The 13,201-nt window shown below is 35.0% G+C and overlaps 1 protein-coding gene and 1 long non-coding RNA gene across 13 annotated transcripts in view; one reads left to right on the top strand and one right to left on the bottom strand.

Moving 5' to 3' along the window:
- Window positions 1-13,201, top strand: part of LOC124102595 (broad substrate specificity ATP-binding cassette transporter ABCG2) — a 74,521-nt gene that overhangs the window by 13,025 nt on the left and 48,295 nt on the right. For 3 of the 4 annotated variants that reach the window (XR_006854923.2, XR_006854921.2, XR_006854922.2), the window contains exon 2: window positions 12,057-12,277. Coding sequence is in view for 1 of the 4 variants with exons in the window: in XM_046459051.2 (XP_046315007.1) it covers window positions 12,075-12,277 (203 nt within the window). In the remaining 3 variants the exon portion in view is untranslated. Of the gene's footprint in view, window positions 1-11,942; window positions 12,278-13,201 lie in introns of those variants that run through there. The other variant, XM_046459051.2, reaches the window with a different exon arrangement.
- The window catches only part of LOC124102597 (uncharacterized), a 59,619-nt gene that overhangs the window by 21,190 nt on the left and 25,228 nt on the right, over window positions 1-13,201 (bottom strand). For 2 of the 9 annotated variants that reach the window (XR_009228160.1, XR_009228166.1), the window contains one exon: window positions 11,549-11,654. The exons of the other annotated variants lie outside the window; for them this stretch is intronic. This is a non-coding gene — a long non-coding RNA (uncharacterized LOC124102597). The remainder of the gene's footprint in view (window positions 1-11,548; window positions 11,655-13,201) is intronic. 9 annotated transcript variants of the gene reach the window in all.

The raw sequence follows: 13,201 nt of genomic DNA, 5'->3' as shown, positions 1-13,201 counted from the left end.
ATATTTTGTTTTGTTCCCACCTGCATCTTCAGTGCCTTCTATGTAACATCAGCCTAGTATATACTGAAGTGATTTTACAGGTGAGAAACAGGTTTGGAGAGTGTAAGCTAGGTCATCTTCTTGAAAGCTTCTGTGGTTAGTAAATTTAAGGAAAAGAATCTCAACCCCATTATACTTTAGATATGAGATGTCCCCCACAAATTCATGTATGACAATATAAGAATAGTCAGAGGTGAAATGATCAGATCACAAGAGCTCTAATCTAAACAGTGGATTGATCCACTTGTATGAATTAACTGGAAGGTAACTATAGACAGGTAAGGTGTGACTGGAGGAAGTATATCACTGGGTGTATTCCTTTATGGTTTATATTTTGTGCCCTGGTGAACAGAGCTCTCTGTCTGCTTCCTGACTACCATGTACTGAGCTGCTTTCCTCTGTCACATCCTCCCACCCTGATGTTCTGCTTTATCTTGGCCCAGAGATATGGTATTAGCTGACCATAGACTGAATCTGAAACCGTAAGCCAAAATAATCTTTCTTGTCAGGTGTTTTGGTCACAGCAAAACAAAGCTTACTAAAACAAATCCCATATATTGTCTCATGAGCTAGGAAGCATGTTATGGGCATTTTTAGGAAAAGAACCATCTGAGCATCCCCTGGAAATCTGTTGGCCAAGTTGTAGATAACATTAAATATTTTTAGGGTACAACATGCATGTAATTTGTGCTTGGCCTTAGTTCTCTAAAGTATAATTGGGCCAAATATTTTCTGAAGTTTTGGTTTTCTACCATAGATTAAAATTAATTTAGGAAAAAAATCTTGCAAATGTTGTGGGAATAGACATTGAAAAACAATAGTCTTGGAGTTTTATGATCATTTACATCTATTTAATGAGAAGATTTTGATTAAGTTGAAAAATTAAAGGACAGGAAAGAGGTCAGTGGTAGGGAGAGGTGTTTTTTTTTTTAACTTTTTCTTCTTTTTTTAGTAGACATTTAATTTTTAAGTTTTAAAAATTTAAATTAAATGTAGTTTAGCTGATACATAAAAATAAACATTTTACACATTAATGGATACCATATATGGTTTTAATGTTGTATTATATTAAACATGTATATTTCCTCAAATATTTATCATTTCCTTTTGTTGAAAATATTTCAAATCCTTTCTTGTATTATTTTGAAATATATAGTCCATATTTGTTATCTACAGTTGCAAAGGCAAGGAGATGGTCTTTTTGGGGGATGATGGCATTTGTCTATATCCTGACATTGAGACTCACATGACTACATTTTTGAGAGTCTGAAAAGCTCACTTAAAGAGGGGAAATTTTACTATTTAAAATTCTGTTTAGTATTGTCATTTTTGTAATAAACATATTAATTGAGATGTAAGGATATTCCTAGTTAGGTGTATATCCTGCATTTAAACAGAAGAATGATATTTTCTGTGATCTGGAACATTTAATATATTGAGTTCTTAGGTAGTATTATTTAGTATTATGTAGAATTTGTCTGTATCTTTAAAAAATAAATATTATCTACAACTCTAAATATTCTCTAATAAAGCTAAATGTTCTTCGTTTGTGTTTATTCTCTTTCTAAATTTTGCATGTACTTTAGTACTTCCACTGTTACCCACCCTCTACTCCCCCCCAAAAAAAAAACCAAAATGAATCTTTTAGTTTCACTTGCTTCTAAGTTGACTTAAAAATCACTAATTTTGGAGGTGGGCAATAATTATCTATTATTCTTCACTAGCTTTGCTGAAGATAACTCCTCTGATATTTGGGTTATAATGATACTGGTTGCCTGGGTTACTCTTCAGGAACCTTAAGGCCATTTTGCTGAAAACACTGACTCTTCCCTTGGACCTGTACCTCTCTGATGGGTGCCTAGGGTGAGATGAAATGTTTGCATCTTTGTCTTCCTTTGTCTCTCCTCTTTATTACTTTGGTCTTTGCAACAGGTTCTACTCAGCTCTGCATGTAAATATGTTTATCATTTAAGAAATGACTTGCCCAACAATAAAATATGGAGTTACCATGGCATAGGCTTGCCTAATCTTTCTTTTTCCCTACTCCAGGGATGAGAGCGCCTACCACCCACCAAATACAGAAACTCCAGACCATGAAAGGAGAGGTAGCACCAGAAGTTGCAGAAGATTTCTGCTTATTCCCAGAAAAGACATGACTATTCCTCTTTTTTTATAATCCTTTTTCCCTTGTTGTTCTTATTCTTTATCTATAGCCACTCAACTCCCCGGAGTTGTGAAGCTCATTTGTGAACAAGGCTTCCTCTTCTCCATTCTTTGGTCACTGAATGAAGTCTTTCTTTGTACCCAACACTTATCTGTAGAACATGTTTCTTGGGGGATGAACATCCAAGGCTAAGTTAAGGAACACTATCAGAATTGAGCATCCCTAGAAGAATTCTGTAAGTCTACTTAACATGATTTCCAATGACTTCTTGCTATGATTATAATAGATGTGACTTGTAATTTAATTTTTCTTTTACTAGGAATTATTGAGAATAAGGTATGCAGAGATATGTAGGATTGAATAATAGTGGACATTACAATATTATTGCTTTTATGTTAGCTATCATCTGTTGGAAAATTCAATTTTCAAGTGCAAATATAATGTTTAGAAATTTTATTTTTGCAGGGAAGTGTAAGGAAGATACTTTTATAAATACATTTTTTATTTACTGACAATGTAGGAGAGAGGTAAGGGCAAATATTTCTGTTCTATGACCTGGGCTTGAAGAACATTTTAGTGCTAAATACTGAAGTTATAATGCAAATACTGGCCCACATGCTTAGGGATCTTTGCAACTTTTATAGGAGAGCCTTGGGGTATTCCTAGAAGGGTTATTGTTACTGAAACTATTCTTGTCTTTATTACATTGTCCTTCCAGTGCTATTGGAAATTTTGTACAAAAAAATGTGAACTTGTTTCAGGAATGAAAAGAATATGTTTTGGTTTTTGAAAAGTGAACAGATTCAGTGGTCAGGTTTAATTTTTGAGATTCACTTCATTTGTTTTGCTTGAGGTAAATGAATATAGTTAACAGGACAGGTCTAAAAAACCAAAATTATTTTCTTTTAGACAATTGCCACATTTTCTAATTTTACAAATATGTTATTTTCAAGCTGAAGTATATAGCACTTTTTAAATTAATACTGCAGGTTGCTGTGTTTCCTAAAAGTACAATCAGGTAGGAACACTGTTGTGGGAAGAAGGCTTTTATTCTTATGCTGTCATATAAGGGAGGCAGCAGGTAAGAATGGAATTCCCAGGCCATCTCCCTAAGAGAGAGAAATGCATGTTTTTTAAATAGTATCTATGGGGCAGGCAGGGCCTTGGTCTTCCTAGTGTCAACCCATGTGGAGGGTGGTCTTAGTTGCTTCTGTGCTTTTCTTCATTGTGGAATTTCATGGGTGGCATGTCTCATTATCATCTTTAACCTCTATCTCAGGGTATGATTTTTACTATGCCAATAAAGTAAAAGTTGTTATAGGGTATTCCAGTGGCTGGTTTTTACATGGCTTTGCCTTCTGTAATTAGGAAAATCTCTTTGAACATCTTATTAGAAGAAAGTAAAATATTAATATTTGTTCCTATGTTTGACTGGTAATTAGCTTAAGAACTTTGCTTTTTTCAATCTCATTTTTCCTGATATATCTATTGATCCCATAGTCTTGAGAACTGATTGAAATGACACCATTTCCTACTCTTTTCTATTTTAGTGTTTTTTGTTTTTGTTTTTGTTTTTTTTGAAGCATATATTTAACATCATAGTTTGGGTTGTTTTGAAACTCAGGAATTAATTTGTTTTAAGATAGAGAAAATGTATGTATCTTTTAAGGTGTTACAAAATTGCTTTTATTTTTAAGTGATTTAGTAATGAGAAATACAAAATAAGAAAATAAACAGGGATTCAATATTCTACCAAAGTCTGAGCAGCTTACCTTGATCTATCAAATGCTAGCCTATTTGTTGTTTACACATATTCCCATATTTTTTTATTTTTTCCCATATTCTGGGATCTCAGAAATTTGTGTTTAGGGCTCCTGATATTTTCTGACCTGCAAGTCCAAATTTTGTTTTTCTGAGAGATTGCTGAGATATTTGCTTAGAAATATTAAGGGGTCTAGGAACACTCCTATGGCAGCTTTTTTCTTCATGGTTTTCCTGAATGTTTCTCTCTGTGTGTGCAGTTTTCATATACAAAGACCCAGAAAGGAAAGAGTACAGGGTAGTGAGTTTGATCTAGTGCTATTCTCTCCTTTCGGGTATTTTGGTTCCTAAAGTCCAGGATGCTTTGGTTGCTTTCATGAAAACTATTCACATTGCAGATACCAGAAGCTGATGCTGATCCATTAATGAGGACAAGGTTTTGAGAAGAAGGAAAAAGGTGCTTTATTGCTTTGCTAGCAAAAGAGAATATATATTGGAATCCTGACCCAGAGACAGTGATTGTAAATAATCAGGGGAACAGTGGTCTTTAAAAGAAAAAATGCAGGGAGATTTAAGATGGTGGACTAGAGAAAGGTTGCATTCCTCGTTGCTCCATGGCTGAGGATCCAAGCAGCAGGAATACTGCTTCTTAGCAGGGAGAAGTGGAGGTGTATTTCACTAAAACTTAACATTTGACAGTGAGACTGTCATTAAGGTTTAGAAATTTGGGTACATTAAACAAAAAAGAATGAATACATTGGAGCCAAACTGGTTGCTGCAGCAGTGGCAGCAGTGGTAATGGGGCTGGTTCAGCACACAGGAGGGAGAACACGGACAGAAACACAATGGAAACATTAGTATGGAAGAACCTGAGATCAGGAAAGCAGCCTGAACTCAGTGGATACAGAGCCTGCATTGTGCACTGGTGCTTGAAAAGTGCTCTGTTTCTCAACTGGCTGCAGAGAGCAGATGCAGAGCCATCTTCAGGTGACCATGTTGCAGCTGCTGCTGCAGGAGATCATAGCAAACACTGCCACACTATTTCAGTGAGCACCTACTGTGTGACTTATAGTGTACCTAGGAGAATGGAAGTGAAACAGGCACAAAGAAGATTGTACCCAGGGGGATTCAAGTCAGAAAAGTGAAGGGGAGTCAACTCCCTTCTCCTTTGAGTGTGGTATCTCATATGAGCAGTTGAACTGGAACTGGGAATCTGAACAGGGGGTGTGAATACACTTAGGGACTAAGCCTGGGAAGGCTGTGTTCCTGGGAAGCATAAAGTCTGGAGGATTGGGTCTCATGGCCTATGAGTAGAATACATGGGAACTTCCTGAGATCCAAACTCCTAACAGAGATCCACAGGGCTTAGCCCCTACACTTTCCAGAAATCATGTTGATTTAACACAAACACTGTGTATACCATACCTATGAGGGGGGATTCAATCTAAAACACTCTAGGCAGATGCAGTAGGATTGTGAATTCAAAGCCAACCTCAGCAACTTAGTGAGGTCCCAAGGAACTCAGTGAGACCCTGACGCTAAATTAAAATATATATATTTTATAGAGTCAGGGTCTAAATTAAAATATATATACTATATATATATATATGGATGTGACAGTAGTTAAGTGCCCCTGGGTTCAATGTCTGGTACCAAAAATTAAAAATTAAATAAAAATAAAGCTGAGGGTATAAAGCAGTAGTAGCACACTTACTTGGCATTCCCAAGGCCCTGGGTTCAATCCCTAGCACTGAAAAAAATAATACTAATAAAAATAAAATAAATAGACAGTACACTGGTTTGTACACAATTTATGACTACCTTTGAATGTTGCAAAAAAATAAATAAATAAAACACTCTAGGACAAGTAAAAGCTAAAAGGCCCACAGATAAGAGTGGAAAAGAAATCCCTTCCAACAGACGCATAAAACCCAACATAGGAATACAAGAAATTTGAAAAAAAATAAGCTAACACAACACCTCCTAAAATTCATCAGCATTATAGAAAATAAAATAAGTAACTATCATCAGCATTTTAAGAACAGTGAGCAACGTTAAGAGACCAAATATAATAATTATTGCAATTGAGGAGGGTTGTGATATGCAAGCTAATGGAATGGATAACCTCTTTGAGGAAATAATAACAGAAAAATTTTCCAAACCTGCAGAACAGATAAATATTCATCTATAGGAGGCATTCAGAATACCTCATAGACAAGATAAAAAAGGGCCTCTCCATGACAAATGATAATTAAAATTCCTAACATACAGAAGAAGAGAGTTTTAAAAATCTTAGGAGAAAAATTTCAGGCCATATGTAGAGGCAAACCCATAAAAATCACTCCCAATTACATAAGTAGAATACTATTCAAATTGAAGTCTCAGATAGACCCTAGTACAATAATACTGGGTGATTTCAACACAACTCTCTCACCATTAGATAGGTCATCCAGACATAAACTCAGTAAAGACTCTATGAACTTGAAAAATAAATCAAATGAATCTAACAGACCATCTGTAGAATATTTCATCCAGCAACAGCTGGAGTGGCTAACACATCAGATAAGGAATTCAGGAGAATCCTGAATTCTATGAATAGAATACATGGGAGGTTCCTGAGATCCAAACTCCTAACAGAGATCCACAGGGCCCAGCCCCTAAACTTTCCAGAAATCATGTTGATTTAACACAAACACTGTGTATACCATACCTATGAGGGGGGATTCAATCTAGAACACTCTAGGACAAGTAAAAGCTAAAAGGCCCACAGATAAGAGTGGAAAAGAAATCCCTTCCAACAGACACATAAAACCCAACATAGGAATACAAGAAATATGAAAAAAAATGAGCTAACACAACACCTCCTAAAATTCATAATTTACAGGCAACTGATCCCAATGATAGTGGAGTGGCTAACACATCAGATAAGGAATTCAGGAGAATCATTATTGAAATGATCAGTGAATTCCAAGAGAAACACAGAAAAACAACTGCATTAATTAAGGAAGCCAGTGTAGAATATGAATGAGAAATTCAATAAGGAGATAGAAATATTGAAAAAGTTTCAGTGGCTCGTGAAACTTTCTTCAAAATAGACTGTATTTTAGGCCATAAAGCAACTCTTATCAAATACAAAAAAATAAAAATGATATAATTCCTTACACTTATCAGATCATAATGGAATTAAATTGGAAATCAACATGACAATACCCTGTAAACACATGGATTTTGGACAATACTCTCCTGAATGATGAATAGGTAGTAGTAGAAATCAAGGGAGATTTTCAAAATCCTTAGACTCAAATGACAATAGTGATACAACATACCAGAACCTCTGGGACACTATGAAGGCAGTTTTAGGAGGAAAGTATATACGTATGAGTGCCTGCATAATAAAATCAGAAACATCCCAAATAAATAACCTAATGATGCATCTCAAAACCCTTGAAAAAGAATACTTCAATTATAAAACCAGTAGAAGGAAGGAAATATTTAAGATTAGAACTGAAATCAATGAACTTGAGAATATAAAACAATACAAAAAATCAGTGAAACAAAGAGTTGGTTCTTTGAATAGATAAACAGGATTTATAAGCCCTTACCAAACTAACAAAAAGGAAAAGAGAGAAAATCCAAATTAATAAAACTAGAGATGAAAAAGGGGAAATCATCATAGACATCACAGAATTCCAGTGAATCATGAGGACTATTTTGAAAACTTATATTCCAATAAATTGAAAAACCTAGAAGAAATGGATACATTTCTAAACAAATACAATCTGCCAAAACTGAATCAAGAGGACACAGAAAACCTAAACAGACAAATAACTTGTAATGAAATAGAAGCACTAATTTTAAAAAAACTTTCCAATAAGAACAACAACAAAAAAATCCCAGGACCAGATGGATTCACAGCTGACTTCCAACAAACCTTTAAAGAAGAACTAATGCCAATACTCCTGAAATTATTTCATGACCCATAGAATGGATGGAACAATTCCAAATTTGTTCTATGAAGCCAGACTCACACTCATACCAAAACCAGATAAGGACACATCAAGGAGAGAAAATTACAGACCAATATCTCTAATGAACTTAGATGCTAAAATACTTAATAAAATATTAGCAAGTTATATTCAACAACATATTAAGAAGACTGTACACCACGACAAAGTTAGTTTGATTGCAATTTGAAATGCAAGGATGGTTTAATATATGCAAATCAACAATTGTAATTCATCATATAAATAGAATTAAGGACAGAATTCACTTTGTCATCTCAATATGTACAGAGAAGGCCTTTAAACAAATTAGTTTGCCATCCATTCATGATAAAAACACTAATGAAACTAGGGATAGAAGGAATCTATCTCAACATCATAAGGATTATATATAAAAAATCCAAACCCTACCTCACTATAAATGGGGAAAAACTGAAAGCATTTCTATTAAAATCTGGAACAAGACAAGGATGTTCACTCTAACCACTCCTATTTAATATAGTACTAGAAATTCTAGATAGAGCAATTAGGCAAGAGAGGGAAAAAAAGGGATAAAAATGGGAAAAGAAGAAGTCAAAATATCACTGTTGGCAGGTGATATGATCCTATACCTAGAAGATCCAAAAGCTCCACCAAAAGACTGCTAGAGTTAATATACAAATTAGACAAAGTAGCAGGTTACAAAACCAACTTATAAATCAATAGTTTTCCTCTATTCCAACAATAAATCTACTGAGAAAGAAATCAGGAAAAATTCCAATTACAATAGCTTCAAAATAAATAAACAAAAAACCTGTAGGAATAAATCTAATCAAAAAGGTTACCAAGTCCTCCACAATAAAAATTGCAGTACATTAAAGAAAACCTCAGAAGATATAAAGACTTCCCAAGTTCATAGATAAGCAGAATTAACGTTGTTAAAATGGCCTTCCTTCCAAAATCAATATATACATTTAATGCAGTCTCCATCAAATACCAATGACTTTCTTCACACAAGTAGGAAAAACAGTCTTAAAATTCATTTGAAAAAGTAAAAGACCCAGGAATAGCCAAACCAATTTTAAGCCAAAAAGCAATACTAGTGGCATCAAAATACCTGACTTCAAATTATACTACAGAGCTATAGTAAGAAAAACTTCATGGTCCTGGTATAAAAACAGATACATAAACCAATGGAACATAACAGGATACACAGAGACAAATCCACATATCTACAGTCATCTGATCCTCCACAAAAGTGCCAAAAATGCACATTGGAGAAAAGACGCCTTTTAAACAAATGGTGCTGGGGAAACTGGCTATCCTTATGTAGAAGAATGAAGCTGGAACCTTATTTCTCATCCTGCACAAAAATCAACTCAAAATAGATCAAAGGTCTAGGAATTAGACTATGGTACTCCTAAAGAAAACTGTGCTATCCTGGAGTCAACACTCCAGCTTTTAGTGACACACAATGACTTTCTCAATAACACACCTAAAGCTCAGAAAAGAAGGTAAAGAGTTCTTTAATGGGATGCTATCAAATTAAAAAGCTTCTGTACAGCAAAGAAAACAATTAGGAATGTGAAGAGGGAACCCACAGAATAGTAGAAAATCTTTGTTAGCTACTCTTCAGACAGAGGATTAATATACAAATAATTCAAACCCTTACACCAAATAAACAAATAACCCAGTTAATAAATGGGCAAGTGAATCAGACAGACACTACTAAAAGAAGAAATATGAATGGCTAACAAATATATGAAAATATGTTTAACATCATTAGGAATTAGGGAAATGCCAATCAAAACTACCCTGAGATTTCATCTCACACCAACAGAATGGTAATCACTATGAATACAAATAATAATGAATGATAAGATGCAGAGAAAAAAAAAAAACACTTTTATACTGTTGGTAGTGTGGTAAATTAGTATATCCCACTATGGAAATCATTATAAAGGCTCCTCAAAAGACTAGGCATGGAACCACCATATGACCCAACAATACAAGTCCTCAAAATTTATCTTGAAGAATTAATATCTTGCATATCTTATCTTGCATATCCATGTTTATAACAGTATAATTACAATAGTCAAACTGGAACCATCCTAAGTGTAATGTGGTATATATATATATATATATATATATATATATATATATATATATATATACACAATGGAGTTTTATTTTACCATAGGGAAAAATTAAATTATGTCCTTTGCAAGAATATGGATGAAACTAAAAACCATTATAATAAGCAAAATAAGTTAAACTCATATGAGGAAGCTAGAAAGGAAAAGGGAAAAGAAAGGAAGTGGATCTCATGAAATCAAAGGGAGGTCAGTCGAAAAAAGGGAAGGCAGGGGAGGCAGTGAGGGAGTGAGGAGGTAATGGGGAGTAATTGTGGTCAAATTATATTATATTTTAGTATTGTTTGCATATACAGATATGTAACAACAAATCCCACCATTGTGTACAACTATAATGCAACAATAAAAAATGTGGAAAGAAATGCAAAGGCTGAACTCCAGATGTGTCCTAGTAGGAATACACTTTATTCTTTGCCTTGAGAGAGCCATTTCTTACATCTACTGGTGCTAACCCAGAAGTCTGGATTCCTACATTCCTGTGCTCAGTGAGCAAAAGGACAGATAGTGTGGCCTAGGACGGAAATCGAGTTAGAACTTCTAAGTTAGGGAAAGTGAGAGGGACAAGAAGAAGGAAAAAATTGTCAGTTTTAAAATAAGCCACCAGTGGCAGAGCAGTGAGGTTTATATTCAGAGCATGAAGTGGACTATTGTTATGTTGCCACTTCTCATGTTTTTTACTTTTGTTTTGTTCCCAAGGAAGATTTGTTTGGATCAGCTATTCCATGATTAGCACAGAGAACATACTTCATTGATGAATTTGGCTCTTAAAAATAGAACTTAGTTCCATGAACTTAATTCAGCATAATGTATTGATGAATTTGGCTCTTAAAAATAGAACTTAGTTCCATGAACTTAATTCAGCATAATGTCTTACTCTAATTAAATCTCTCAGGGGCCCTTTTTCAGTTGTTTAATGAAGCATTTAAAAATTCATTGATACACTTAATATTCAGGTTTTTGCTTTAAAGTTTGGAGCTGCTTAAATATTGGTTTGACTTTGTCATTTGCATACTTAATTTTAAATCTTTCTAGAATTTAAATGTTTTCTTATAAGGAAATGATTAGGTAAACATAAATAATTTTGGAGTATACGGTGTTATTAAGATTTCCATTGCTGTGACAAAATACCTGAGAAATTCAACCTAGAGGAGGAAAGATTATTTTGGCTCGTGGTTTCAGAGGTTTCATTCCATGGTCAGCTAGCTCCATTACTTTTAGGATTGCAGTGGGATAGAAAAATCATATCAGAAGGACATTGAGAAAGCAAACTGATCACTTCATGTAAGTCAGAATGAAAGAGTAGAGAAGGAGCCAGGAACAAGATACACCTCTCTATAATACACCTCTAGTGACCTTCCTCCTTCAGCCAGGCCCCACCTCCACTAGCACCACAGGCCATCACACTTTCAAGTACATGGCCTTTGAGACACATTTGATATCTGTATCCTCACCATCACATCTGCCTGGTTGATTGAAGGTCCATAACACGCAGAGATGTAAAGTTTGGAACCATATGTTCAGAGAAATTCCTCCTGTCACTGACAGCTTGGTTCTGTCCTGTTTGGTAATAAAAATGTTACAAACTTTAAAATTAAAGAAAAAATGCAGGGGTACATGCAGGCTGTCCCTGAAAGAAAGTTGTGTTGTCATATGCCTTTCAGGACAGACAAGTCTAACCTTTACCTCTTTTTCCTACTTTGTGTTTTGAGTACTTTTCCTACTCTGAACTCTTATTAGGAACTTACTTGACATCTGATTGGAATGCAGGTGTTCATAGTGTCTTCCTGCCATTTTAGGCTCTAAGGTTGTTCTTATCACAGTGGTGTGGGCTGTTCTTTGGTAAGGAATCTATTCACTGCAGCACAGTTTAAAACAGTCTTGCTTTAATTGTATTGTTATCTAGGGTTTACAATCTCGTTTATGTAGACAATCAACTTACTATTGCTTTTTTCTCTACAGAAGGCAAAATCTCTGAAGATGTCTTCTAATAATGACCAGGTTGTTATCCCAATGCTACGAAGACACACCAATGGCCTTCCTGAGATGATCTCTACTGATGGGGAGACAATTACCCAAGGAGCTGTGTTGAGTTTTCATAACATCTGCTATAGAGGGCTAGAGAAGAGAGGCTCTCTACTGCGACGAAGAACAGTTGAGAAAGAAATACTATCGAATATCAGGTATGTGCATGAACTTTTTAAAAAAATCACTTAATTGACCTACCATGAACCTCACAGGCTTTGCCTATAACCAATAAGCTGCTGTGAACATTTGTATATAAGTCTTTGTAGAGACATGTAGACACATGCTTTCTTTCCTTTTGGATAAACTAAAGACTGAAATGATTGGATCACTTGTTAAGTATGTTTAACTTTGAAAGGAACTGACAAATTCTTTGTAAAAATTATTCCTTCCTGTGTTTGAGAAACCAAACAATGTGTCATTTAGTTTTGAAGTGGGAACTAAAGTGTGGAGAGAAAGGAGCATGTCTGTAAAACTTTCTCACTGTCAGGTATCTCAATTAAATTGCATATGCTAGATATTGGGTTGTTAATGTTTTTCTCATTTCTAGAGAACAGAGGCTATAATTTCCTTCCACAGTGACTGGAAGTGAATTTTGTTTTGCTCAGACAGCACAACATACAAGTATTTTCTGTTTATTTATTTAAAAATAAAATCGTTATTCCTAGAGCAAGTGAGCAACTTTTTGGGGGGGAGTCTCCAAGGCAGGGGCAGGGGTTTACAAGAGGCCTTTAATCTGGTGTGGGCATGAACCTATATGGAATCAGATGTTTGTCCTATTTTCTTGATATTTTGTATGTGACTGTGATCTTCTGTGTTAGTAGCAGCCATCTTCCTCAGAGGCAAGGAAATGTTGAGGATCAAATATGTTTGCATGTGGGTGAGAGCAAAATATCAGGATCTGAATGATGACTGAGCTGAGGCCCGGAGCACTGTGCAGATTGGAACTCTCTCCATGCTCTACACCTGGCATCATGTCTTCCTGTCTCTTTCTTGTGTTGGTTACATTCTGACTAGGAGAATAATAGTGGATGCAAAACTGTCATTTTTAGCTGCATGAATCAATAGAATTGACTAATGAA

The sequence above is a fragment of the Marmota monax genome, unplaced genomic scaffold (assembly GCF_021218885.2).
Source record: "Marmota monax isolate L192 unplaced genomic scaffold, Marmota_monax_Labrador192_F-V1.1 WCK01_AAM20220418_F8-fsc00002, whole genome shotgun sequence".
NCBI classification, from domain to species: domain Eukaryota; kingdom Metazoa; phylum Chordata; class Mammalia; order Rodentia; family Sciuridae; genus Marmota; species Marmota monax.
The sequence above is the reverse complement of the archived record's forward strand: the minus strand, read 5'-3'. Positions and strand labels throughout refer to the sequence as shown.